Source organism: Pongo pygmaeus, chromosome 6, assembly GCF_028885625.2.
Source record: "Pongo pygmaeus isolate AG05252 chromosome 6, NHGRI_mPonPyg2-v2.0_pri, whole genome shotgun sequence".
Lineage (NCBI taxonomy): Eukaryota > Metazoa > Chordata > Mammalia > Primates > Hominidae > Pongo > Pongo pygmaeus.
This window is the reverse complement of record NC_072379.2, coordinates 103,902,606-103,929,628: the sequence shown is the minus strand read 5'-3', so window position 1 is coordinate 103,929,628 and position 27,023 is coordinate 103,902,606. Positions and strand designations below refer to the sequence as shown.

General features: G+C 46.4%; 1 protein-coding gene across 10 annotated transcripts in view; it reads left to right on the top strand.

Moving 5' to 3' along the window:
* ATXN7L1 (ataxin 7 like 1) overlaps positions 1–26,450 on the top strand; it is a 270,423-nt gene extending 243,973 nt beyond the window's left edge. For 4 of the 10 annotated variants that reach the window (XM_054495134.2, XM_063668429.1, XM_054495142.2 and 1 more), the window contains 4 exons: positions 7,023–7,215; positions 10,959–11,080; positions 13,135–13,440; positions 16,408–17,742. In XM_054495134.2, coding sequence (XP_054351109.1) covers positions 7,023–7,215; positions 10,959–11,080; positions 13,135–13,440; positions 16,408–17,512 — 1,726 coding nt within the window. In that variant the 3' untranslated portion in view covers positions 17,513–17,742. Of the gene's footprint in view, positions 1–7,022; positions 7,216–10,958; positions 11,081–13,134; positions 13,441–16,407; positions 17,743–20,615; positions 20,688–23,321 lie in introns of those variants that run through there. The other 6 variants (XM_054495139.2, XM_054495145.2, XM_063668428.1 and 3 more) reach the window with 5 other exon arrangements.
* Positions 26,451–27,023: the final 573 nt, after the last annotated feature.

The window sequence follows — 27,023 nt, the reverse complement described above, 5'->3', positions numbered from 1 at the left end:
AAATTAGCTGGGTGTGGTGGCACACGCCTGTGATCCCACCTACTCGGCAGGCTGAGGCAGGAGAATTGCTTGAACCCAGGAGGCAAAGGTTGCAATGAGCCGAGATGGCACCACTGCACTCTAGCCTGGGCAACAAAGCGAGACTCCAGAAAGTTTATTGGGGTACAGAAGAGGGTGTCCTGGCAGAAATGGTGATAACTCATCATCTGGTTGTGTGAGGTGGTAGACATGACCTTTAGGTCCAATTGCCATGTATTAAGACCTTTAACTCTTGAGCTGTATTTAGTCCTCACCTCACCTATGACTTTTGCAGCTCTAGGAATGTCCTAGAGGTGCCCAGCTTCTTGGAGGTTCTATAGTAGGTCAGTTCCTTTCCCGTTAGTTAATACTTCTCCAGCCACATCCTGTTTTCTTAATGTTAAAATCTCATATGCTTGTATCAGTTAGGATGCTTCAGGTGCAAGTAGCAGAAAACATAGTTTACCATACATTTAAATAATTAGGAAACTACCGCATGCTACATAAGGTCCAGAGGTGGAGGAGCACCAGTCCCCAGCCATCAGAGATTGACTCGCCGTCACAGCCCTTCTTTTATTCCACCCTCTTCAGTCTTTTGGCTTCATCCTCAAAGTCCTATAGCAAAATGACTGTAGCAATTCCAGGCACATGCAGATATAACAAGGTCCAGATGAAGCTGAGGACCACCTTTCCTGTGTGTCTCTTTTGTTTTTGTTTTTGTTTTTTTCTTAATAAACTTCATGTTTTAGAGGAGTTTTCGTTTCCCAGCAAAATTGAGCAGAAGGCACACATGTTTCCTATATACCTCCTGCCCACACATGCATAGCCTCCCTCCGCCACCATCAACATCCCCCACCAGAGCCTTGTGTCTCTTTTATTTATTTTTTTTTTTTGAGACAGTGTCTCACTCTGTCCCCCAGGCAAGAGTGCAGTGGCATGATCTCAGCGCAACCTCTGCTTCCCAGGCTCAAGCAATCCTCCCACCTTAGCCTCCTGAGTAGCTGGGACTATAGGTGCTTGTCACCAGGCCTGGCTAATTTGTGTATTTTTTATAGAGATGGGGCTTCACCGTGTTGCCCAGGCTGGATGCCTCTTTTTAAAAGTGAGAAAAAGCATTCCAAAAGCCCTCTACCCCAAAAAATAATTTTTAAAAAATTTCTCATGTCCTTTTCTAAACCAATCGTTAGCAAGCAAAATGAGAGATTCCTATTATTGGTTTAGGAGTTAAATGGATGTTAGGAAGTCATCGTCGTAAGTGTCACCACATTTCTGCTGATCTCATTGTTCTTTAAAGCTAATGCCTTTTTTATCTCTTTACTGTTATTTTAGTAAGATTTTGGAAGAGAGAAGAGAGAAATATGTGTGATCCATCTGCCCTGTTTAACAGGAAGTTCTTCACATTTCCATGCTCATGGCAGCATTATGGCCAAGATATGGAAACAACCTAAGTGTTCATTGAGGGATAAATGCAGATATATATAATATTTCAGCCTGGTGCAGTGGCTCACACCTGTAATCCCAGCACTTTGGGAGGCTGAGGTGGGCGGATCACTTGAGGTCAAGAGTTCAAGACTAGCCTGGCCAACATGGTGAAACCCCGTCTCTACTAAAAATAAAAAAATTAGCCAGGTGTGGTGTATGCCTGTAATCCCAGCTACTTGGGAGGCTGAGGCAGGAGAATCACTTGAACCTGGGAGGTGGAGGTTGCAGTGAGCCAAGATTGCACCACTATACTCCAGCCTGGGTGAAGAAGTGAGACTGTGTCTCAGAAAAAATAATAAGGCCGGGCACGGGGGCCTACATCTGTAATCCCAGCACTTTGGGAGGCTGAGGCGGGTGGATCACTTGAGATCAGGAGTTTGAGACCAGCCTGGTTAACATGGCTTAATCCCATCTCTACTAAAAATACAAAAAAATTAGCCGGGCATGGTGGCAGGTGCCTGTAGTCCCAGCTACTCAGGAGGCTGAGGCAGGAGAATCACTTGAACCCAGAAGGCGGAGGTTGCATTGAGCCAAGATCACGCCACTGCACTCCAGCCTGGGTGACAGAGGGAGACTCCATCTCCAAAAAAAAATAAATAAGTAACAATAATAATACTTATATATATATATATATATAAAGAAATGTTATTTAACAATCAAAGAAGAAGGACATCCTGCCATCTTCAACAACATGGATGAACTTGAGAGCATTATGCTAAGTGAAATCAGACAGAGAATGACAACTACTGTATGATTTCAGTTACAGGTGGAATCTAAAAAAGCCAAATTCACAGAGAGAGTAGAGTGCCAGTTGTTTGAGGCTAAGGGTTGGGAGAAATGGGGAGATATTGGACAACTTTCAGTTACAAGATGAATACGTTCTGGGGATCTAATCTCCAGCATGGTGACTCTAGTTAATAATACTGTATTATGTACTTGAAATTTGCTAAATAAGTAGATGTTAAGCAAATTTCACTGGGCTCAGTGGCTCATGCCTATAGTCCCAGATACTTGGGAGGCTGAGGTGGGAAGATCCTGTGAGCCCAGGAGTTCCTGTGAATACAGTGAGTGATTGCTCCACTGCACTCCAGCTTGGGAGGCAGAGAGAGACCGTGTCTCTAAAAAATAAAAATAAAAAGTGTTCTCACCATGGAAAAAAAAAAACCGGTAACTGTGAGGTGACATATGTTAGCTAACTTGTGGTAATCATTTTACAATGTACACATATGCCAAATCACATTGTATACCTTAAATATACACAATTTTATTTATGTATTATAAGTGTAAGATGTTATACCTCAGTAAAACCGAAGAAAAATAAAATACCAAAAAATAGGAAGTTCTTTAATAACTTTCTTACATATACTTGTACTACTAACTCTATTTTCTTCTTGTTTTTGTTTTTCCTATTTTTCATTATGAAATTTTTCCCATGTATAGAAAAGTAGAGAGAATAGTATATTGAACACCTACAGGTCTTGCTTTAACAGTTACTTATTAATATTTTGCAATTATATTTGCTTCATCTACATTTTTTGATGATATGTTTTGATGTAAATTGCAAATACCATGGCATTTCACCTCAAACGTCTTCCAAATGCATCTTTTAAAAGTAAAGACAGGCCGGGCACAGTGGCTCACACCTGTAATCCCAACACTTTGGGAGGCCGAGACGGGTGGATCACGATGTCAAGAGTTCAAGACCAGCCTGGCCAAGATGCTGAAACCCCGTCTCTACTAAAAATACAAAAATTAGCCAGGCATGGTGGCACACACCTGTAATCCCAGCTACTCAGGAGGCTGAGGCAGGAGAATCACTTGAACCCGGGCGGCAGACGTTGCAGTGAGCCAAGATTGTGCCACTGCACTCCAGCCTGAGCGACAGAGCAAGACTCCATCTCAAAAAAAAAAAAAAAGGTAAAGACAGGACCAGGTGTGGTGGCTTATGCCTGTAATCCCACCACTTTGGAAGGCGGAGGAGGGCGGATCACCTGAGGTCAGGAGTTCGAGACCATCCTGGCCAAAATGGTGAAACCCCGTCTCTACTTAAAATACAAAAATTAGCTGGGCATGGTGGCGCACACCTGTAGTCCCAGCTACTCGGGATGCTAAGGCAGGAGAATCGCTCAAACCTGGGAGGTGGAGGTTGCAGTGAGCCGAGGTCGCACCACTGCACTCCAGCCCGGGCAACAGAGCAAGACTCTGTCTAAAAAAAAAAAAAAAGACAGGCCTAGCACAGTGGCTCACACCTGCAATCCCAACACTTTGGGAGGCCGAGCAAGGAGCATCATTTGAGGCCACAAGTTTGAGACCAGTCTGGGCAACATAAGCAAGACCCTGTCTCTATAAAAAATTTTAAAATTAGCCAGATACTGTGACACGTGCCTATAAGCCCAGCTACTCACAAGGTTGAGGTGGGTGGATCCCCTGAGCCCTGGAGTTTGTGGCTGCAGTGAGCCATGATCATGCCACTGCACTCCAGCCTGGGTGACAGAGCAAGATCCTATCTCTAAAAATTAAAAATAAATACATAAAAAGAAAGGCAATTTTCTATATAACCATGATGCTGTTATCACACTTAATAAAATCCAGCTCCTTTTTAATCTATCTGCTGCAGAATAAGGAGGTCCTATCATGATGGAGAGGGCTTCATAGAGAGAGAGCCTGTTAGAAAGTTTGGAAACAAATCTTCATCAATAGAAGATTTGTTAAGTAAATTGTGATATATTCATACTATGGATTACTGGGGAATATTTAAAATGATATAGTTCTATATATGGAAACACGTCCACAACATCACTAGGTTTTTTAAAAAGCATGTCTCAAAATAGTATGTACTACTCACATTTCATGTTCCGGGTGATTGTGTGATCCAGTTCTTGCTTTAAAATGCATTTGCATGTGTGTGCACAGTAACAAAGTCTGGAAGGATGTAAATCAAAATGCTAATAACACTTGATCTTGGGTGGCAGAGTTATGGATACTGTTTTTTTTTTTTATGTTTCAGCCTCATCTAAATTGTTTTATTATTTGGGTCTTCAGCAGTAAGCAGACAATAGTGTTGTTGCTCTTCCTGATACAGAAGAGCAGGTATTGAGGAACGTCTGGGGAGATGCGTTCTTTGGCCTGTAGACACGCAGAATGAATGGCAGCTTTGTTTTTATAGTACAGGAAGGTGATAGTCCATAATAAATTGTCATCCCAACATAATTCTTATGACACTGAAAAACTACATGTGGCCTTGTTTTGTTTTGTTTTTATAGTAAAATATACATAACACAAAATTTACTATTTTTAAGTGTCTAGTTTAGTGGCATTAAGTACATTCACAATGTTGTGTAGTCATACTGTCATCCATCTCCAGAACTTTCTCATCATCTCAGATGAAGCTGTATATCCACTAAATACCCCCTCCCTATTCCCTCCTCCTTCCAACTCCTGATAACTCTTGTTCTGCTTTTGTCTAGGTATCTCATGTAAGTGGAACCATCCAATATTTGTCCTTCATGTCAGGCTTATTTCATTTAGTGTGATGCTTTCAAGTGTCATTCATATAGTAGCAGAATTTCATTCATTTTTAAGGCTTGCATAATATTCCATTGAATGGATATACCATATTTTATCTTGTCATCTGCTGATGGACAGTTGGGTTGTTTTCACGTTTGTGGTTTTGTTTTTAAGTGACTATACTTTTGGAATCTGTTTTAAGTTCAAGTATTTGAGACCTGAAAAGATTTCAAAGCAACAAAGTATCAGGGTGAAATTAAGAGAAAAGGGAGACAGATCAGCAGTGCTGCTTCATGAGACTTGAAGGAGCAGCTTTCAAAGCAGAAAGCAGAAAAACAATTTTTTTTTCTCCAAAACTTCTTTTTCTCTCTATCTTTGTCACCTCTCCCTGCTCAATCACCTGATGAAAGTGGAGAAGTAGTAAAAGCTAGTAACAGTTAACTGTGACTATTCCTCATCTAACTCTTCTGCTAATGTGGATGTGTTTGATTTTGGTTTTGCCTGGTGTTGTTTTGTTTTTTACTGCCTAGGAAGCAGGTAGTTCTACCTCTTATTGTGACATTGCTTTTTTATAAGCTTAACCATAATTAAGATGACATGTGTTGGGTTGTTTTATACACACATAGAATTCATTCATTCGTTCATTGAAAAAAATATCTCTTTAGCACCTACTATGAGCCAATTATGCCCCACAGTGCGTAAAAGGGCTTGTCAAAAAGTAAATTGAAGCTGGGCATGGTGGCTCACGCCTGTAATCCCAGCACTTTTGGGAGGCTGAGGTGGGCAGATCACCTGAGGTCAGGAATTCAAGACCAGCCTGGCCAACATGGTAAAACCCTGTCTCCACTAAAAATACAAAAATTAGCCAGGCATAGTGGCGTGCGCCTGTAATCCCAGCTACTCAGGAGGCTGAGGCAGGGGAATTGCTTCAACCTGGGAGGCGGAGGTTGCAGTGAGCCGAGATCACACCACTGTACTCCAGCCTGGGCGACAGAGTGAGAGTGTTTCGTAAATAAATAAATAAATAAATGTAAATTGAAACACTCATCCTCAGAAAATACAATTAAACTACAACTCAATATTAAGTAACAGGCATGGGTGCCGAGTAAGGTACTAATGAGTGGCCCATCACCAGGACAAAACTTTTTTTCATGCCAGTATAACAGTCTCCTAAAATCATAGCTTTGTATCAAAGAACGTATGCATAGGACTGTATTTCTTCATTACTGATATTTTTGGTGATTGCCCTGATCTTGTTTACCTGGTTGATCTTCCTGTCAGGTTCCACTTTCAAAGGAAAGCAATTGTATGGCAAGTACAACTTACTTACCTGCAAATGGGTGAATAGTTGTAACTGAATTCATAGAAGACTGGTGTAGGTTCAGTTCACTTTGTCATGTTCCCATATCTCATGTTCCACTTACACTGTTGGGCTTTCCCATCATTCCTGTCATCTGCCGCAGGGACAGCAAGTGTGGCAGAACCTAACTTGACTGGGTCACTGGAGAGAGCTGGTCACTGCAAACCCTTCAGCCTTGATTGTTTTCCCTTATGCAAAGTCACCACCAACGTGCCCTCCCTGAGGTATTGGCAAGGCTAATCAGGCTGGTTTTTTTTTTTTTTTTTTTTTTTTGAGATGGAGTCTTGCTCTGTCACCCAGGCTGGAGTACAGTGGTGCGATCTCGGCTCACTGCAACCTCCACCTCCCGGGTTCAAGCAATTCCCCTGTCTCAGCCTCCTGAGTAGCTGGGACTACAGGCATGCGCCACCATGCCCAGCTAATTTTTTGTATTTTAGTAGAGACGGGGTTTCACCATGTTGGCCAGGATGGTCTCGATCTCCTGACCTCGTCATCTGCCTGCCTTGGCCTCCCAAAGTGCCAGGATTGCAGGTGTGAGCCACGGAACCTGGCCTTAATCAGGCTGTTTTCTGAGCACCATTAAACCGGGTGGATCTTGTTACCTCAGAAAAGGTTTATTTGGTTTATTTTGTTTGTTCTCCCCTCTTGCCCTTAGACCATCATCTGCAAATAGCATAAGCAGCAGCACATCTTCAAATCATAGCGGCCACACTCCAGAGCCCCCACTCCCACCAGTTGGAGGTGACCTCGCCAGCCGACTGTCCAGTGATGAAGGGGAGATGGACGGAGCCGACGAATCCGAGAAGCTAGACTGTCAGTTCTCCACGCACCACCCCAGACCTCTTGCGGTAGGCCTGCTTCCGTTCCTTGCCATGCGTTCTTTGCCTGTGCTTTGCAGACACTTAGGTGATCATACCAGAGACATGATCCTTCCTAAGGCAAGGCTGCCTGCTCAGTGTTTTACAAAAAGGCTTACTGTGAGTTTGAATGATTGCCTTAGAAATACCCTTGAACATTACAAAAGGAAAGGAATGGGCTCCCATCTTATTATAATTCCAAGTACTTCCACATACTACTAAAAAGAAACAAGGGGAAAAAATGGATAATCCCGAGTATTTATGGCCCGCCTTGAAGCGAGCATGCTTGAGAAATAGTGTTTCTATAAGTGCACTCAGGAGCTGACCCTCTGGCCTTGTCCGTCTAAAAACGGAGCCTCTGATGTCCAGGGTTAGCTCGGTTCACCTACTCTGGAAACTGTCTGTCTTAGCAGCGTGTCAGGGGCCAGCCCTTGTTGGTATTCTCCCCTGTTGGTTCTAAGAGTTACTGTTGTGTGACCATATGGCACCAGAACTGAGCGTGTGTGTGTGTTGAAGGAAAGAGGAAGCATTTCAGGTCACCATGATTGCTGATTAGTAAAAAGGGCACTTTCTTTCCACTTCCTTGAATGAGTGCACACTGAGAGTTCAGAAGGTCATTGAAACTGAGGTGGGAAAGAGGAGGCATCCGCTGGAGGCTTGTTTATTGTTTGTGTACGAGCACTTGAGGAGGGAATGCCTGGTGCTGCCATTGCAGAGCCTAATGCAGGGGCCTAGAACATGGGACCCCATGGTGGTTTACTCTGGTGCCAGCCTGAGTCCTGCAGGATCAGCTCTTTCTCTAGACTGTGTAAGTGAAATCCATCCTGGTCCCGCATCAAGATCGAGTGAATCCCTCTTCCCTCCTATCCATGTCATGAACGAAGGCCAAGTTCACTTCCTTTCCTGGGGATAATGCTTACCTGTGGCTCACCATCAGCCTGAGACTTTGCCTCTTGTTTAGTACAGAAAATAGGGATGATTAAGAATGCCTTTGACTGCCAGAGGTAGAACATTCAACTCATCTGGCACAAGCGCTAAGGTCATTTAATTATCTCACATAGCAGGGCGTGTAGAGGCAGGTGCTTCCAAGCTTGGTTCAGCTTCTCCACGATGTCATGGAGCTGAGGGACAATCTCTGCAATTCCCTCTACTTTTCACGCATGGTCCCGGTACGTCAGCTGCTGCTCCGATATTACATCCTCACCCAGTGGTGTGCTACTCAGGTTGGAAAGGGACAAACAGAAAAGGGGTCTTCTTCTAAGATGTTGCCTTATGTTAGGAAAGAAAATCTTCCTGTGAAAACCCCAGCAGACTTCCCCTTATATCTACCAGAAATGGGTCACATGCCCACCCCTAGATCAATTCGCAGCAGAGAAGGAAGGGGTTGCAGTGAGGCAGGAGGAACCAGCCATGATTCATCCCAAGGTTCTGGGAGGAGACCCGCTTGATTACTGCTCTGTGTCAGATATCAGAATAAAAGTGTGGTTCTGTTAGCAAGGAAAAGACAGAGAGAGGTGGGAGTGGGTGGTAGTTGGTGAGGTTGGCAACCAGTAGGGTCTGCCACGGTGGCCCACGCAGTGAGGATCTACAGCTCTGCTGGAGGCGTAACTTGCCAGCCGGGAACTGGAGCCTCTCGGGGCCTAGCCTCGCATCTGTACGGAATCAGATACACAGGTAGCAAAGACAAAACGGTGCCTCCAGCTCCTAAGTCTGAAAGAAATATGAGGCTCTGCCAGAAGGCCGGACTCTGGAGCACATCAAGACATTTGTCCAGATGACAACCTGCCAGGCTACAGTGGATTCGCTAAACTCGGGATGTGGCGCAGCTGTGTGCCCTTAATGTTTTGCTGATTTAAATGGAAAGGCCACAGATTTGTGTCTTTGCTTTGTCCTTTCTCTCATGGCCAGTTGATACATTAGATCATTGTTTGTAATGAATGCTTGCTCGGGGCATCTTTAGCAATTGGGATGAGGGAAGAAATGATGTCTAGACCTGGAACAGCTCCCACATGCTGCTGGGGACCAGCTTCTATGTCGGAAAATTCCCTTTGTATGTTTTCTTGCTTGGTCAGTAAGCACTTAACATGAAGGTGCAGAAAAGTGTTTTTCATCAGCAGTACCAGATCTGATGGGTGACAAGATTTTAATGCGAAACCCCCCAAAACACCAATAGAAACAGAACAAAGGGAAGGTCTTGCATTTCCTCCTGAGAACGGTTCCAAAGTCTGGTTCCAGGACGGGTTTGTGGAATGAGTGCCAATCCAGCCCTGTGTCTGGGAGAGAGGCCAGGGAGCTGCTGGGAGGCCTGGAGGAAGGGGGAGAGCTGCTTTTGAGTTATAGAGTCATTTGCAGACTTGCCTGAGCCCTAAACCAGCCAAATGTCACCTTCTCTGAGGCTGCTTCTTGCATTTCTGTCTGCTAGCCTTCTGGTTGTCCTAACATCATAATCAAATGTTTATTAAACATCTGAATGCCAATATTTCATCCACATATTTTAAGAGGGATAGTGTGCTTTAAACATTTTGTGGATCCCTGTCTCCCCCATCTATTTGTTAGCCCAAATGCCTACTATCCTCATACTAAGGAGAAGGAAGAGAATGGGCTCCCCTGTCTATACACTGATAGTCGAATCAGGTACGTAGGCATCCTGTATATAACATAAAACAGCCATGTCATGAGTCCAAGGCAAAATGTACTAAAGCAGGCAATGGGTGTGCCATGGGAATTCACAGTGGGAAGATCACTCAGATGAGAGCCACTGGAAATGAGAGTCTTGATAAGGGAACCAGGAGAGAGAGGGGGGAATTGGGATTGACAAAAAGAAGGAAGGAAGGAGACAACAGAGAGAAGGAACAGCAGGAGCAAAAGCTTCAAGGTGGTGCTGTGTCCCAGCACAGCCTACAAAGACTGATTGGAGGCAGAAATGTGGTCGAGACTGGGAAAGGAAGGCATTTAGCCTGGCTGGAAGCAAAGTGGCTGTGTTGACATCAGATAGGAAAGGTGGGACCTGGGACACCAGCACAAGCAGTTTCCATTACTATCATGAGAAGCAGGAAATCACCAAGTTCCTTGAGAAAATGTGGCTGATAATAGGACAAACAGATGGTCCTGAAAAGTCACCCTGGGTGCTGGTTGTTGTTTCTTTTTTTTTTTTTTCTTCGAGACACAGTCTCAGTCTGTCACCCAGGCTGGAGTGCAGTGGCACAGTCTCAGCTCACTGCAACCTCCACCTCCCGGGTTCAAGCAATTCTCCTGCCTCAGCCTCCCTAAGAGCTGGGATCCCAGGCACGTGCCACCATGCCTGGCTAATTTTTGTATTTTTAGTAGAAATGGGGCCTCACCATGTTGGCCAGACTGGTCTCAAACTCCTGACCTCAAGTGATCCGCCCACCTCAGCCTCCCAAAGTGCTGGCATTACAGGCATGAGCCACTGTGCCTGGCATGATTTGTTTCTTAACAAAAAATACTGGCTCAATCCCAGAAGTAGAAAACGTAGCCCCTTCTGTGCCACAGAAAATTGAATGTAGCTATTATTGAGTTGTAATATGAGGTTCTGCAGAAAATCCAGAGCTCAAACTACAGAACTGCAGAAGTATTTTTGGCTTCAGTACGGTTTGCTTCTTTGAGTAAAACTGTGCCCCTGTGTGTTTTTATGCAAATGTTATTTTTCTCTGTATAGTTTATATTAGCTTATTAACCTGTAATCAAAATTAAAATTTTTTTTTTCCTCACAGTTTTGCTCATTTGGGAGTCGCCTCATGGGACGAGGGTACTATGTGTTTGATAGAAGATGGGATCGTTTTCGATTCGCACTAAACTCCATGGTAGAAAAACACCTGAATTCACAGATGTGGAAGTAAGTGAGCAGCTTTTGTGCAATATAAGATCCGAGCTGCCCCACAGTTACCTGAAACCTAACTTTCTAAATAAATGTCAGTGGCTGACTTTTCATAGAACAAAATGATTCTGAAGTCAGGATGCTTGATTAATTCTTAAATACCAGCTCTTCTTAATGGTTTGCCTGAAGGTTTTGAGAAACACGAATGATGTGTTACATGCTTTGTCTTTTTTGGAGACCATTTTTGTGTTGGTAATCTCCTAAATGAGAAGGATGTTAGATAATATATTGTTTGTTTACCTATGTTAAAGGGCCTTTTTATTGCTCCTAGAGAATCTACGGATATTAAAAACATGCTTCTGGCTGAGTGCAGTGATTCACGCCTGTAATCCCAGCGCTTGGGAGGCCGAAGCAGGAGGATTGCTTGAGGCCAGGAGTTCGAGATCATCCTGGGCAACATAGCAAGACCCCCATCTCTACAAAAAATAATTTTTAAAAATTAGCTGGGTGTAGTGACGCACACTTATGATCCTAGCTACTTGAAAGGCCTGGGGTGGGAGGATCGCTTCAGGCCAAGAGTTCAAGGTCACAATGAGCTATGATTGTGCCACTGCACTCAGCCTGGGCAATGGAGCAAGACCCTCTCTCTTAAAAAAAAAAAAAAAAAAAAATATATATATATATATATATATATGCTTCTGTTTGTGATGTTAATGCTACAATATCAAAACTAAAGATTTCAGCCAGGCACAGTGGCTCACGCCCGTAATCCTGGCACTTTGGGAGGCTGAGGCGGGCAGATCAACTGAGATCAGGAGTCCAAGACCAGCCTGGCCAACATAGCGAAACCCCCATCTCTATTAAAAATACAAAAATTAGCTGGGTGTGGTGGCGCACACCTGTAATCCCAGCTACTCAGGAGGCTAAGGCAGGAGAATCTCTTGAACCCGGAAGGCAGAGTTTGCAGTGAGCCGAGATCGTACCACTACACTCCACCCTGGGTGACAGAGGGAGATTCCGTCTCAAAAAAAAAAAACTAAAGATTTCATTATGGTTGTGGACCAATTTCTAGTTGTTTGCTGTCCTGTGAAAACATCTGTACACTTGCCAACAGGGCAGATCCTGAGCAAAGCTGTGAAGTTGGTTAAGTTTGTCTTTGGCCCTTCCCACCTCCTTAGGACCCCCCACCCACCTCTACTTGTACTTCTCTACCCTAAACTCCAACTTATGTTCCCTTTCTCTTAAGTTCCTTTACTATCCACTTCCCAGTGTACTTACATTTTAATAGGGGATTCATAAACAGGGAAGAAGCCGTAATCTGGAAGAATGCTATTGGTAAGAAATAATAGGCCACTTGATGATGTAAGACCGGCCCACTGGGTATCCCCATCCCCCACTCCTACAAAGGTGAGCTCTCAAGATATCGTCATCCATTGGAGTCATGGATCACGTAAATCTGGGCCTAGACAGTCCAGGAAGGACAACAGCTGAGGCCCCCCAGCTGCCCACTGAGGTCCAGTAGAGGCAAGGAAGGGATTCCTAAGAAATGGGAGGGAACAGAAGTCAAAATTTGCCCCTCTCCCAGGTTTCCTCCTCTCCCCCAGGCAGCTACGACACCTTAAGCCCCTTTCTGGAAGCCTAAAGAGCTTCCAGACCTGAACTTCTAGGAGAAGTGAGCCCCATTTGTGTCTGAATTGAGCTCTCATGGCAGACTTTGTACTAAATGTTAACATTTACTATAAGGTAGGTAAGGGCCACAAGAGAAGCTTATCATTTCTTCCCATTTAAGTGACTGCCCAGTGTGTGTAAAGGGCACCCTTGATATTTACTTGTGTCCATTCCAAACAGCAACAAATTGGTGCTGCATGTGGGGTGACTGTGCTCTCAGTTACTTGGTGATTGAGCCTCTGCACTTGTTCCCCAAGACAGCAGCCAGCCCTGGTGATCCTCGCAGCTCTTTGCTCCCTGTGTTATGGAAGTGTCAATCCCGGACACGTGGAAGGAATGTGTTGATCTGTATTTCACTCCCTGGTGTCCTGTCAGCTCAAGCTCCATATTCCTTTCCTCCTCAGGCACAGAAACCCGAGCCACAGGGCATCAGGTCCCTCCCCCCTGTTCAGGACTTGCCTAACCAATCTGCTGTCACTGAGCAACATTGGGGCTGCCTGGGTGTCAACTCTGGAGAGCGTAGCACCCCGCTACCCTCTCAACCTCGCTGCCCAAACCCCAGGCCCTGGCGGGCCCGAACCTGGAGGGATGGCAGCCGATGGGGGCGTGGAAGACATTAGGAAGAAAAGGAACGGCCAAGACTCTTTTTTCTTTAACAAGCATTTAACTCTGCATCAGGAGCCGCCAACACAGTATTCTCTTTCAGCCAGGTCAGCATCTGGACCTCCATGCCACCTGGCAGGGGAGGTTGAGCACTGTCAGTAATTTATTCGCATCTGTGGGCTTTAGTGTGGGACTTCCCTGGGCCAGTGTGCAAAGCTTAAACCAGGGCACAGCCCAGCAAAGCTGAAATCCACTGCCATTTGGCACCTAGAAAAACACATAAACTGTTTAGCCTTGGCGGGGAAGGGACTCCTGGGGACAGGGAGCTGCCACATGCCCCTCACCCTGTTTCTGCCTGCCTTACCTCCCCTCCTGCTCCTGCTATCCACTTGTGAGTAGTGAGGCAAGAAAAGGATAGAAAGTGTGCCTAGAAAGAGCACCCATCCCAATCCTGAGTGTCAGCCAGGTAAGATTTAGGACTTCAACTCTGCTAGTCAGCACAAGTTGAAGCGTGAATTTATACTATTTAATTGGAAAATTATAAATTGAGACATTAAAAATGGATCCCATTCAGGCCGGGTGCGGTGGCTCACGCCTGTAATCCCAGCACTTTGGGAGGCCAAGGCAGGCAGATCACGATGTTAGGAGATCAAGACCATCCTGGCTAACACGGTGAAACCCCGTCTCTACTAAAAACAAAAATTTATCCAGGCCTGGTGGCGGGTGCCTGTAGTCCCAGCTACTCAGGAGGCTGAAGCAGCAGAATGGCGTGAACCCGGGAGGTGGAGCTTGGAGTGAGCCGAGATCGCACTGCTGCACTCCAGCCTGGGGAACAGAGCAAGACTCCGTCTAAAAAAAAAAATGGAAAAAATGGATCCCATTCAAAGTCATTGATTGGGATCCTCTCTAAATGAGCCATCTGGTATTTGTAAATAACTTTTTATTACAAGTAACTGCCAAACCTCTGCCCACATGTATTTCTATCTATACTTTAGTGTAAGCAAACTTGAGTCAAGGAAAGATGGAGTGGGTTGCCTATAGTACCACAGCAAGGCAACAAAAGCAGCAGGAAAGTTGGGAGGTTCCTCCCCCTCTAAGAAATGTTCCCTGCCCCTGTTAGAAAGGGGTTGTGCGGGGCCAGACGGTTCTAAGGATGTGTGTAGACATTTCCAGTCTGATCATATGGGAGTCCTTGCCCACCATGCATAGTCCCTGACAATATGGGTATGGTGCTGCTGAGAATCCACCTGCTCACCCATCCACCTACCCATTCATCCATCCATTCATTCACTCATTCATTCATTGCAACAAGTATTTATGGGGCATCTTGCTGAGTGCTGACAGGATCTCTTACCTTCTTTAGGCTTGAGAGAATGTAAATTCTCAGCGCCATCGTGGCCGTTGTGAGTTTGGCAACGTTTTTCTCTTATGTTTGATCCCTTTGGTCTGACATTTTCAAGGACAAGGATTCCTCTGGATTCTACCCTAAAGATGGATGCCACAGGCTCCACCAAAGTGCAGGCCAAAAACAGAATCTTCAGAGAGGAATGCTAGGAGAGACATTTATCTCTCAGCAGTGCCTCTTTCCAGAGTTCCCTGGCACCTGGTCCTGATGCTACAGCTGGGAGAGTGGCCTCCAAAGAAGAGAAGGGACGGTGTGAGGCCCTGTCTTGCATGTGTTCTAGCCCACTGGGGCACAGGCTCTGGGCCTGCTCACCTTCATGTGCTGCTTTCAAAGAAGGAAAGCTAGTTCCTAATCGCTAGTGAGCCCCAGCTACAGTGAAAATGATTTCCCAGGGAAACCGGGAGGGGGAGCAAGGTGAGAAATGGGAAAGGACCAGCTTGAACACATTTACCTGGCTCCCGAGGGCCATGTGCTTTCCTGCAAAATCACGAACAAACGTCCCTGTGGCCGTGTGCCTCCTCCCGGTCCCCAGAGTAGCAGCAGCAGCACCCCAGGCTGTAGGATGGAAGGAGGAGTCACTTCCAGCGCAAATCAAAAGATGGAGTTTGCAGGGAGGCCCCAAGAGTAAGCCACAGCCTAGTGCTGGCCTTGGCTCCAGGGAGTTTGCTCTGAGGTACCCCCCAAGCTCCAAGAAGACCAAAGAAGAAAACAGTGGGTTTCCCCTCCCCTCCTGTCTTTCTCCTCCTGTCCACATCCTACATTTATCTTCAGAACAAACTAGAAATCCCTGATCTCCTTCTCTGGACATATGAGGGTCCCCACACTCACCTTTTCCTAACACGGGACAAGAAGACCTGCTAAAAGTCAGCAGCCACACCCCAGACAGCTCCTCTGAGCAAGAGCTAAGGTAGAGTGGGCTGAATAGGAAAAAACAAAGCTAGTCCTGGGAATGGGCAACTTGCCATCTCACCATTCCCAAACCCCTAACCCTCCACGGCCCAGCCACCAGGAGCCAGCAGCCACGAGTCAATGTGGAAATGGCTGTCTGCGGAGGGAACCAGAGGCTGCAGACAGCAAAGGCGGGAGGATGCTGGCCTTGGAGAGGGCCGTTCCCCAACTGCCTCCAGCCCAGAGCAGGGTGGGGAAAGCCCCGAGAGTCCCTGGGCAGAAGCTGGAGTGGGTGGAGAGGGGAAGCTCCGGCCCCTGTGTCTAGGTAGCAAAGCCCTGTCCTCACATTTCTTACTTGCAACCAGGACCTACATGTGAAATGATCACTTCTCATTAAAAACCACCTTCATCGCTGCCAAAAAAAGACAGTTGGGGGGTGGGGGCGGTGGTTGAGAGAGGAGAATACTGGGGAAATTTCTATTCTAAATAACATTGACCTTTTATTCATGAACCAAAATCAGGCCTTCTCCAGTAGCCAAGCCTGGAGAAAAGGATCTGAAAGACTGAGCGTGATGAAAATTAGGTTGCTGGATGTTGCAATGGGGGGTGCCATAAGGAGGGGCCATGCTTCAGATTCTCCCATCCTTCAAGGCTCCATTCTCCATAGTCTGGTTCTGCCGGGGTGTCCTCTGTAGCCCTGATGCTCAAACGTCATCGAGCCTCCCGAGCAATGCCAACCCGATGTCTCACTGATTCTCTTTCACTCTTCTCTCATGTTTAGGAAGATCCCTCCTGCGGCAGATAGCCCCCTGCCTTCGCCGGCAGCCCACATCACCACCCCCGTTCCAGCATCAGTTTTGCAGCCTTTCAGCAACCCCAGTGCTGTGTATCTTCCTTCAGCTCCCATCAGCTCGAGGCTCACCTCTTCTTACATAATGACATCAGCCATGCTCTCAAACGCAGCTTTCGTGACATCGCCGGACCCGAGCGCCCTCATGTCCCACACCACAGCTTTCCCTCATGTGGCCGCAACCCTCAGCATCATGGACTCAACCTTCAAGGCCCCATCCGCCGTGTCCCCGATACCAGCCGTCATCCCTTCCCCATCCCACAAGCCATCCAAAACCAAAACCAGCAAATCCTCAAAAGTCAAAGACCTGTCCGCCCGTAGCGATGAGTCTCCAAGTAACAAAAAAAGGAAGCCACAGTCTTCGCCTTCCTCCTCCTCCTCCTCCTCCTCCTCTTCCTTGCAGACATCCCTCTCGTCTCCACTGTCAGGGCCTCACAAAAAGAACTGTGTTTTGAATGCCAGTTCTGCTTTGAACTCCTATCAGGCGGCCCCTCCCTATAACAGTCTGTCTGTGCACAGCTCAAACAATGGGGTGAGCCCACTCAGTGCCAAACTGGAGCCCTCAGGACGGACCTCGCTGCCCGGCGGCCCCGCGGACATAGTGAGACAGGTGGGCGCGGTGGGAGGCAGCAGTGACTCCTGTCCCCTCTCTGTGCCCTCCCTTGCGCTCCACGCAGGGGACCTCTCTCTGGCCTCACACAATGCTGTGTCTTCTCTGCCCCTCTCTTTTGACAAATCAGAAGGAAAAAAGCGTAAGAACTCGAGTTCTAGTAGCAAAGCCTGTAAAATCACTAAAATGCCTGGTATGAATAGCGTTCACAAAAAGAACCCGCCCAGCCTTCTCGCACCGGTGCCCGATCCCGTTAACAGCACCTCCTCTCGGCAGGTAAGGGACCTCCTGGCACCGCCTTCACCGGCTCTGGGGGGCAGGGGGAGCTGGGCAGCGCCCCTGCTTAGCCGGGCGGCTCCGACAGGTAACACAAGCTTGATTCCTTTTCTCGTTTTCCCCGAAGGCAGTTTTCACCCTCTGCTTTGAGAGCACTTTACCGAACAAGTACTTGATACCACGCTCACTATGTGCTAGGCACTTTACGGTTATTACCTCACTGAGTCCGCATGACACCCCAGTGCAGTGGGTGCAGTTATCACTTTACAGATGAGTAAACTGAGGCACAGAGAGACTCTGAGTTCCCCACTCCACATCGGTCAGTTTTATCTTTTGAGGTTCTGAGAACATTGTCATTAAAGAGTTCTGTTGCTAAGAAACTTGATCTGATCTCTTGGAACCCCCTTAGGAAGAGCTTGAGGCCCAGGCAGGTTAAATGCTGACCCGGGGTCCCACCTGGGAGTGGGAGCACCTGTGCCCGGCTCCCAGGTGACTGTCCTTCCCACTTTCCTAGGCTGCCTCGACCCCCACCTCCTCCTAATAGAATTCTTTCCTTCCTGAAGAAAAACTGCAACTGCCACCAGCTGGCAAAGAAGTGTTCAATGCCATGGTGCAGATAGGAGTGTGTATGGTGAGGAAGCTGAGAGTGTGGCGCGGTCTGGGAAGGATACATGTTTCTTTCCCTTGAGCTCTGTTCTCATCCCTGAGTCTAGTCCTTCTCCTCCGGCTGGGGGGCTACTTAGGAAAGCCCACCACCACCCCCACCCTGGCCTCTGGGGGCCAGTTGGGCATATAGATGAGGGAGCAGACGTGGGGAAGGGCCTGGCCTCGGATTCTCTGCAGAGCCAGGTCTGACGAGAGGGCTGGCCAACCTGCCCGGGAGGCTAGACCCATCAGGGCAGCGTGTCCAGAGACCGTTACACAGAATCAAGGGAACCAAACCCCAAGCCTAGCCCCATCTAGGGTTGAGGACTTTGGAGCAATGGGAGGCAGTTGTTAAAAGATGTTTTAATGTTTTATGTCACCGCTTATGAGACTTGTTATAACCTCATGAAGAGCACAGCCTGAGGGGGATTCACAAATCACAAACACATGAGAAACAGCAAGTTTGGAACCCAAGGGCCAGACAAGCTGCAAACCGAGGCCAAGGTGAGAGGAGGGGGAGACACAGGTCCTCTCGCTCCAGCCGAGGGCACTGTTCTGACTCCCCACGGCCAGGGGTGTGAGGGAGGGGGGCCGGCACCCACATGGCTCTCCCTGGAGGCTAAACTGCTGGTGGGTGCCACCGGCAGGGCCCAGGATGGAGGGCAGAGCCAAGGCCTCTCAAGCTTGAACATGTACACGAATCCCCTGGGGGGCTTGTGAACATGCAGATTCTCGATCAGCAGGCCTGGGCAGGGGCCTGGGAGTCTGCATTTCTAACAGCCTCCCAGGCCACGCCTTGAACAGCAAGGCCGTGGTATCTCACTCATTTTAGATACAGTCCCAGCAGCTAACACGTAGATGATGGGCTCTGTTCCAAGCACTTCAGGTGTATTAACTCATTTTATAATTACTTGCTGTTACTCCCCTTTTACAGATGGGTGAACCAAGGCACAGGAAGGTTAAGCAAGGCACCCAAAATCACACAGCAAATCAGTAGTTAGGCTAGGATTTAAACCCAGGCATTTTGGCTCTGGAGTCTGGCCTCTTAGCCTCCATGACATTAACAGAGTCCCTCTGTGTTGAGTAGATGTGGCTCTGTTGATACTTTGGTCTGCAGGACTGTAGGAAATGCTTAGTAAATGCTGAGTCAGCCAGAAGCAGTGGTGAAAGGAGCAGCCAAGTGCTCATCAGGAGGGAATTCAAAAAAACTGATGCATTTAACAGCTGCCTTGGATCCGGTCAGCATTGGTTCTCTAACGCAGGTGATACCTCGGTGCTTGTCACCAAGGCATTAAGAAAAGGCTTTATCACTGGTGATTTCCAAGTATTCAGTAAAGGCAAAGGCCCTTGGGATCTGTGTTAATTCTACTAGGAGATCGGGGAGTGGGGGTGGGGGCAACGCATGAGATTGAGAAATCCAAGATAAACCTTTGCTTTGAGAACAATTTGGGGATCCATTTAATTGTATCTGGTTGGTATAAGGCCAGAAGTTGCCACAGGGCTATTAAGCTGAACAAAAATCAAGACTGTGAATGTAGCCAGGTGTGGTGGCTCACACCTGTAATCCCAGCATTTTGGGAGGCCGAGATGGGTGGATTATCTGAGGTCAGGAGTTGGAGACCAGCCTGACCAACATGGCAAAACTCTGTCTCTATTAAAAATACAACAATTAGCCGGGTGGGGTGGCACGTGCCTGTAATCCCAGCTACTCGGGAGGCTGAGGCAGGAGAATCGCTTGAACCCCAGAGGCAGAGGTTGCAGTGAGCCAAGATCGTGCCACTGCACTCCAGCCTGGGTGACAGAGTGAGACTGTGTCTCAAAAATCAATAAATAAAATAATGTAAGGCAAACGTCTTTACATAAAGGTGAGTTAATGGAGAAGAGGAGCGGTTTATAGGATGAAAGTTCAAGCTGCCTTTGCAGACTAGACAGGGACTGGTTACTGCCTGGCATCAGCTTCCCCAAGGACCGGGTCCATTGTGTGAAGGACAGTCCCAGAGGAAGGGGAAGGGCACAGTGGCCACACCCGCATGCACAGCGTTCCTGTCCTCCCTCCACGTGAAGGAGAAGCCCAGCGCCATCGTGCTATTTTCCTAAAGAACAGTCACGTGTGCGTTACATCTCCTAGCCAGGAAAACTGACCCAGCAAAAGATCCAGGTGTTTTATCTGCAGCCAGGCTGAGGGAGTCTGGGCTGGAAACAAGATGGGTTTGGGACGGAGGGTCAGAGGTATATGAGCCGTGTGACCCTTTGGCCACAGGTAGAAAAGCCCAGCCTCTGCTGAGTGAAGCTCCCAGGAGGGGCCAGGCTTCTCCACCAGATGCCTTTGTCCTCATCCTTCCCTGTTCAGTCCCGGCCAGCTAGGGAGCAGTATGAGGAGTCCCCACAATTCCACTTTTCCTCTGGGAAGGAGACGGCATCCCTCAAGGCACCCTCTGCAACATTTTCATTTTCTCTGCCACTTAAGATGGAAACACCAGTTCTGAGCCAATCTGAGGGAATGAAGGACGCATTGTGCAGCCCTTCTTTCCCCTAGAACATGTGGCATTGGCGGGCCCTTCCCAGGCTGGCTCGTGTGTCTGAGTGGGACTTCAATGGTGTCTTTCAGGTTGGGAAAAATAGCCTAGCTTTGTCACAATCCAGTCCTTCAAGTATATCCAGCCCAGGACACAGCCGACAGGTAAGTTACTGGGGGCGGGGGTGGGGCAAAAATTCATATGGTCATCAACAGAGTGGAAAGAGCTTGGACATTGGGGTCAGACCCTGATTCAAACCTCATCTCCAGTTAAGAGCATGGCTACCTGGCTTCCAAACCTAGGCCTTCTAGTTAGCTGTGTGCCCTCGGGCAAGTTACTTAACTTCTCTGTGCTTCCATTTCTTCCGTCTATAAAGTGGGGATCATACTGGCCCCTACCTTCTATGGCTTTTGTGAGGATTAGCCTATTCATGTAAAGCCACTAGAAAATGCCTGGCACACAGTAAACCCACAATTGTTAGCTATTATTACCAGCTGTATAAGCGTACACACATTACGTCTCTGTTTTTTTCATTCGTTAAAAGGCAAAATTGATGCTTCCCTCCTAAGGCTATTGTGGAAATTAAAGAAGATGATTTGATTAAAGGGACTTGCGGCCGGGCATGGTGGCTCACGCCTGTAATCCCAACACTTTGGGAGGCTGAGGCAGGTAGATCACAAGATCAGGAGTTCGAGACCAGCCTGGCCAATATAGTGAAACACCATCTCCACTAAAAAATACAAAAATTAGCCGGGCGTGGTGGTGGGTGCCTGTAGTCCCAGCTACTCAGGAGGCTGAGGCAGGAGAATTGCTTGAACCAGGGAGGTGGAGGTTGCAGCGAGCCGAGATTGCGCCACTGCACTCCAGCCTGGGTGACAGAGTAAGACTGTGTCTCAAGAAAAAAATTTTTAAAAAGGGACTTGCCAGCCAGGCATGGTGCCTCACCTATAACCCCAGCACTTTGGGAGGCTGAGGCAGGAGGATGGTTTGAGCCCAGTAATTTGAGACCAGCCTAAGGAACATGGTGAGACCCTATCTCTACAAAAATTTTAAATAGCCAGGCATGGTGGCAGATGCCTGTAGTCCCAGCTATTCAGGCAGCTGAGGCAGGAGAATCACTGAAGTCTGGGAGGTTGAGGCTGCAGTGAGCTGTGATTGCACCTTGCACTCCAGCCTGGGCAACAGAGCGAGATCCTATCTCAAAAAAAATTTTTTTTTACGCCAGGCATGGTGGCTTATGCCTGTAATCCCAGCACTTTGGGAGGCCAAGGCAGGCGGATCACGAGGTCAGGAGTTTGAGACTAGCCTTGCCCACATGGTGAAACCCCGTCTCTACTAAAAATGCAAAATTAGCCGGGCGTGGTGGTGTGCACCTGTAATCCCAGCTACTCAGGAGGCTGAGGCAGGAGAATCACTTGAACCCGGGAGGTGGAGGTTGCAGTGAGCCGAGATCGCACCATTGCACTTCAGCCTGGGCAATAGAGTGAGACTTTGTCTCAAAAAAAAAAAAAGAGGAGGGGGAGGCCTTGCCCATGGTGTCTGTCCATCAGCACTCTCTCAAAAGCCTCTGAGGAGCTGCAGCCACCATTCAGGATGCAGTTTCATGGCAGCAGTATTCAGGGTAGACTTAGTAGTTTTTATAAACTTGAGGTATAAGAGTAGTTGGTGTGTACACCTGTGATAAATGATTTTCTCAATGGAGTGTGTGCATATGTGTCTAGGGAGGACCAGGAAGGATTGGGGGGTGGGGTTTTGCCCCTTACACATGATTGGAAAATGTGTGGGTGTGCGTGTATATATAACCGTGTTGTTATGTTGCCTTAGATGTGCCGCATGTTTTGTAGACACCAAATAACAAAATAGCAACGTGTGTGTATTTTGCCCTTTGTGATTTTCCCACAAATCTTGGGTAGAGTTTGGGTAAAGATTATAGGGAAATGGTTTTTGTATCCCCAGGTCAGGGAGAGTCTCCTCACCATTTTCAGTCCTTTTTGTGCCAGAACACTTGCAGCCCGTCACGTGTGCTGGGGTGGGAAGGCACATTTATGCTCAGGCCATCAGCCTCTGTTGATGGGGCCTCTTGTAGAGGTTGTCATGTGTGCCTACAGACTACACTTCACCCTCACCAAACACAGCCTGCATGCGCCCATAGCTCTGGGTACACCTGCTGGGAACCCAAAATGCCAGCAATCAGCCCTGACAAACACAATAATGGCCACCACTTGTGTAGCACTCTCTGCCTGCAGAGAGAGGGCTACGTGTTGTGTCCTTTACACACACTACACACATTTAAACCTTTTCACAACCCTGTGAGGGACAAGATGATTACAGATGAAGATGGCTACACTAAGAAGCCAAGTAACTTGAACCCAAAATCTCTCTCTCCAAGGCCTCTGTGTTTAACCCAACACTAGAATCCTTCCTGAGATAATTTGCTGTGTCATCTGTAGGTTAGGTAGGAAAAGGTGAACTAATGGAGAACAAAAATGAAGGCATCAGTTATTCTGTCCACTCTCCCAAAGAGGACTCCCAGGAATGTCCGCGGCATTCGTCCTTGTGTTTTCCTCCACAGTGAGGACCTCTGTGACTGCCTTACATGCATGGATCCATCACCTCATTTGCTACTGGGTCCTTTAGATCCATCATCTCATTTGCTATTCCAGCTGCCCTTTGCTGGATATGGGAGGTGGGATATTGTCCTCTCTATTATAGATGAGAAAACTGAGGCTCCATCCTTGAATTCTCATGGGTAATCTCAACTGTATGGTTTTGAAACAAATTTTTCTTTTCTTTCCTAGAAGAACACAAACAGAACGGGCAGGATAAGGACTCTTCCATAACAAGACTATGAAGCCACTTCCACATCAATTCCGGGCCACCTAATCCCATCCCAGGAGGCCATGGGGAGGAGGAGGGAGGGGAGTGGGCTGGGGGGAGAGTCTGTTTTCTGTGCACTCCCTGTGACTCTGGCCTTTCTTCTTCTTTTTTTAATTGACCAATTTTTAGTTAAAAAGGCAAAAGAAGGTGAATTTGAGATTTACAGAAAACAGTTCCAGTGTTTGGTTTCCGCTGTCTTTCCTTTCATTTGCCATGTTTTTACATTCTTCCAAATTTGGGGTCACTCCCCTAGCTCCTGATGCTGCTACTGTACCATCCTTTTGCTCCAGCCATGAGAGCAGACATTGCAGAATGTTGGTTCCAGGTTGGCATGCTCTGAAGCTCTTGAACTTTAGCACAGGCAGAGCCCTTTTTCTTCCTGTCCTCTCCACCCGATCCCTTCCATCCCTACGTCTACCACTCTCTGGGTCCTCACTGGCCTTCAAAGGACCTGGCTCTCATAGAATCCCCTCAGGACTGCGTGCAGGGAGAGGGGGCTTTGCTGGGGAGGAGCTGGGAGTGGAGAGTTGGAGGGTGGGTGGGGTTCCCTCATCCAGTTTCCACAGCCCACCATGGCTGGAGCCAAATGCTAGAAGCAAGATTGAGAACAGTGGCCATTTAGTGATGTGGTTTACCTAATACCACTCTCCAGCTGTGCAGCTCAGAAAGGATAAACCAGTCAGGGACAGGGGCCAGAACAGGTTTGGGAAGGTGGCAGCAAGCAGAGCATGGTGGGTAGGAGATGATCCCTAAAAAAGACTGGAGATTGTGGTGGTCTGAGCTGGTCAGGAATCTGCAGAATCCCTTCCAGGGATCAGTGTGCCAGTGTCCACAGCAGGGTGAGCTAGGAGGGAGAAATCCCAGGAAAAAGGTCGTGAGAACCCAGAAAGCCACTCTATGAGGAGGCACGGTGACCACAGCTGCTAAAGGTTCTTAGGCTGCCTTCCTGGGCTAGGAAGAGCCCTCCAGGGAGAACTTCCACAAAAGGGTATGTGTCAAACCTTTTGTCAGAATAAATAATGGCATTTCCCACCCACCCCCATGCCCTGGGCCACAGGGACCTGGTGGGATCAGCACACCCATGGATCAGCTTTTGCTGTGTTAGAGACAGCCATCCCCATGAAGGAATGGTAAGGACAGCCGCTGCTCAGTGAAGAACAGCCATTTGGAACAGCCACTCCGGAGCCCTGCAGCCGTAGAACTATTCACACTGGAGTTTTAAAAGAAACAGCAATACCATAAGCTCTAGTAGGGAATCATAATCAGGAAAGGAATTCACAACATAAAATAGGTGTTCTGTGCTATTAATCATGTAACTTTGCCTATGATATATAGCAGAGATACTGGGAGGTTTTGCTTCATCCTTAAATCAGAAATGAATGCTAGTTTCACAGCTGGGCAGAACCCTCATCCCCACCCCGAAGTTTTCCTTTTCTTTCCCGTTCCCCCAACCCAAAGATCAGACTACTGTTAAGTTTCACCACACAATTGGAATTGCAAAGACGGGAGGCAAATGGAGTGATTTTCATCAATGGAATTGCACTGACAGAGAGTGTTTCTTATAGGATTACTAAATTTTTTAATATAAAATGATTTTTAAAAAAATCAGGAGTTGATATTAAGTACCAGGACATTAGTTCGGATGATTTCATTTTTATTTCTACAGTGTTAAAAGTGCACTTATATGCTGGTTTATTTACGTCTTGGGAAAAGAGACTGCAAATTGAAGGGATGATTGTTACTTTTTCTTTTTTTTAAAAAAAAAGGTTAAGGAGATTTTAAAACTTATAAATGTTTAAGAAATTATAAACAAGGTTAGACCCTTTGAAAAAAGTTTAGAAGATATTCTTAAAGTAAATTTTTATAGTGTTAATTTTGTAATAATTTATGTTTTACTATATTACAGAGCTAACTGACCAGAATAGTTTCAGAAACAATATGAAACTTAGGAAAGTTTAAGCAATGTTTATATTTTTAAAATGTTCTTTGAATTATGTTTTTATTGTACATTTCTTCAGACTGAAAAGTATGTACATATCTTTGTTATTTTTGCACAATTTTGTCTTGTTCGGTTTCAGAGGTCTGTTGTTTTTTATAATTTATTTTGAGTTGTAAAACTTGCAGGAGTAAAAACAAAAAACAAAATCTCCGCAACAAAATAACCCTCTGATTTATAAACTCTTATGGTCAAAGAGGGAAAACAAAGGTTGAGAGATTACGTGGCTGCTTCTGAGAAATAATGTCTCAAGGACTAAAGGAGCAATTCAATAGGTTTAGACATTGTAGCTCTCTACATCTTGAATTGGAAGCTGGAATAAAGAGCCCCCCACCCCCACCCCCCCACCCTCATCGAATGCTGCTTACTTTGTCAAAAGACTGGCTATGACCAAGGTGAGGATATTTCTGGAAAACTGGGCAAAAAGGGAAAGCCCACGGTATTCTTCCTTTGCAGTCAACCACAGGTTTACTTTACAATGATGTATTAAAAACTTGCAGCTTGAAAAATGGAATGCAAATAAAAGGTTCTCTTTGGGTTTGTCTTAATGGAGTTAAACTGGAGCAGCCTATAAAACATTTTTAGGGTGATGTCCTCTGGGTCCTTCTGTTCTGCACACCCACTCAGTCTTCTCTCTCAGCCCCTTGACTGCACACACCCCTCTTTGCCTGAAGATCTCCTGACTTGTCGCCAGCCATAGAGGCTCGAAAGCTCTGGTTGTTAAGCATAACGCAATGCATAGACCTGTCAGCCATAAAAAAAAAAAAAAAAAAAAAAAAAAAGCGACTTGGATAACTTGTATGCCTTCTTTTGTATCAATGTACCAATTGTAAATAATGCTGATCAACCTTTGTAGAGAATAGTTTATACAGCATATTCTATTATTGCTGATTCTCAGTGAACTCGTTTTAAAAAAGGAAAAAAAGAAATTTTCTATTTACATCTTATATTTTGTTATGCTGTCGGCCCATGGCACTTTAACAAAACTCTGTGGGTTTTACGTAGCTGGTCAGTCATGGGGTATATTAAATAACTGTTGTTGCACAGACAAGAATTTGCACCTGCTCATTTGTCCTTTCCTACTACCGATTTTAGAACCTTTTCCAGAAAAATTTTGAAGAAAGCATGTCCAATCATTCTAAACAAATGCCACACTTGTGGAGTGGGTTTCTTTTCTACAATCCATATTTTGTAACACTAAGTATTTTCCTTCTTCGTCCCACACCTCTATGTATTAGCACTATCAGATAGAGTTCATTCCATGCCTGTGATATTGTAAGCAGAATAAATGTCTAAAGTAGGTGTAAATAGTAAATTCTATGGCTTACAGTTTTAAAAGGAAAGAACAAACATGTATCTATTGATACTGCCATGGTTCCTCACCAGGCCTGGAAATATTCTCCAGTGAGCGATTGTATTTTTTTTTTTTTTTGCTTTTTTTTTTTTTTTTGTAACATGGCTTTGTAAATAAAATAATTTATATGTTTGTAAAACAAAGTCTTCGGGTTTTCATAAAATTTAAATTTTTGGTTTCTTTTTTTTTTTTTTTTTTGCCGGGGGAGAAGGTATTCTCACCAGAAGAGCCTTTCTGCTAGACCTACGTTTGAGGCAGGAGACGACTGTGAGG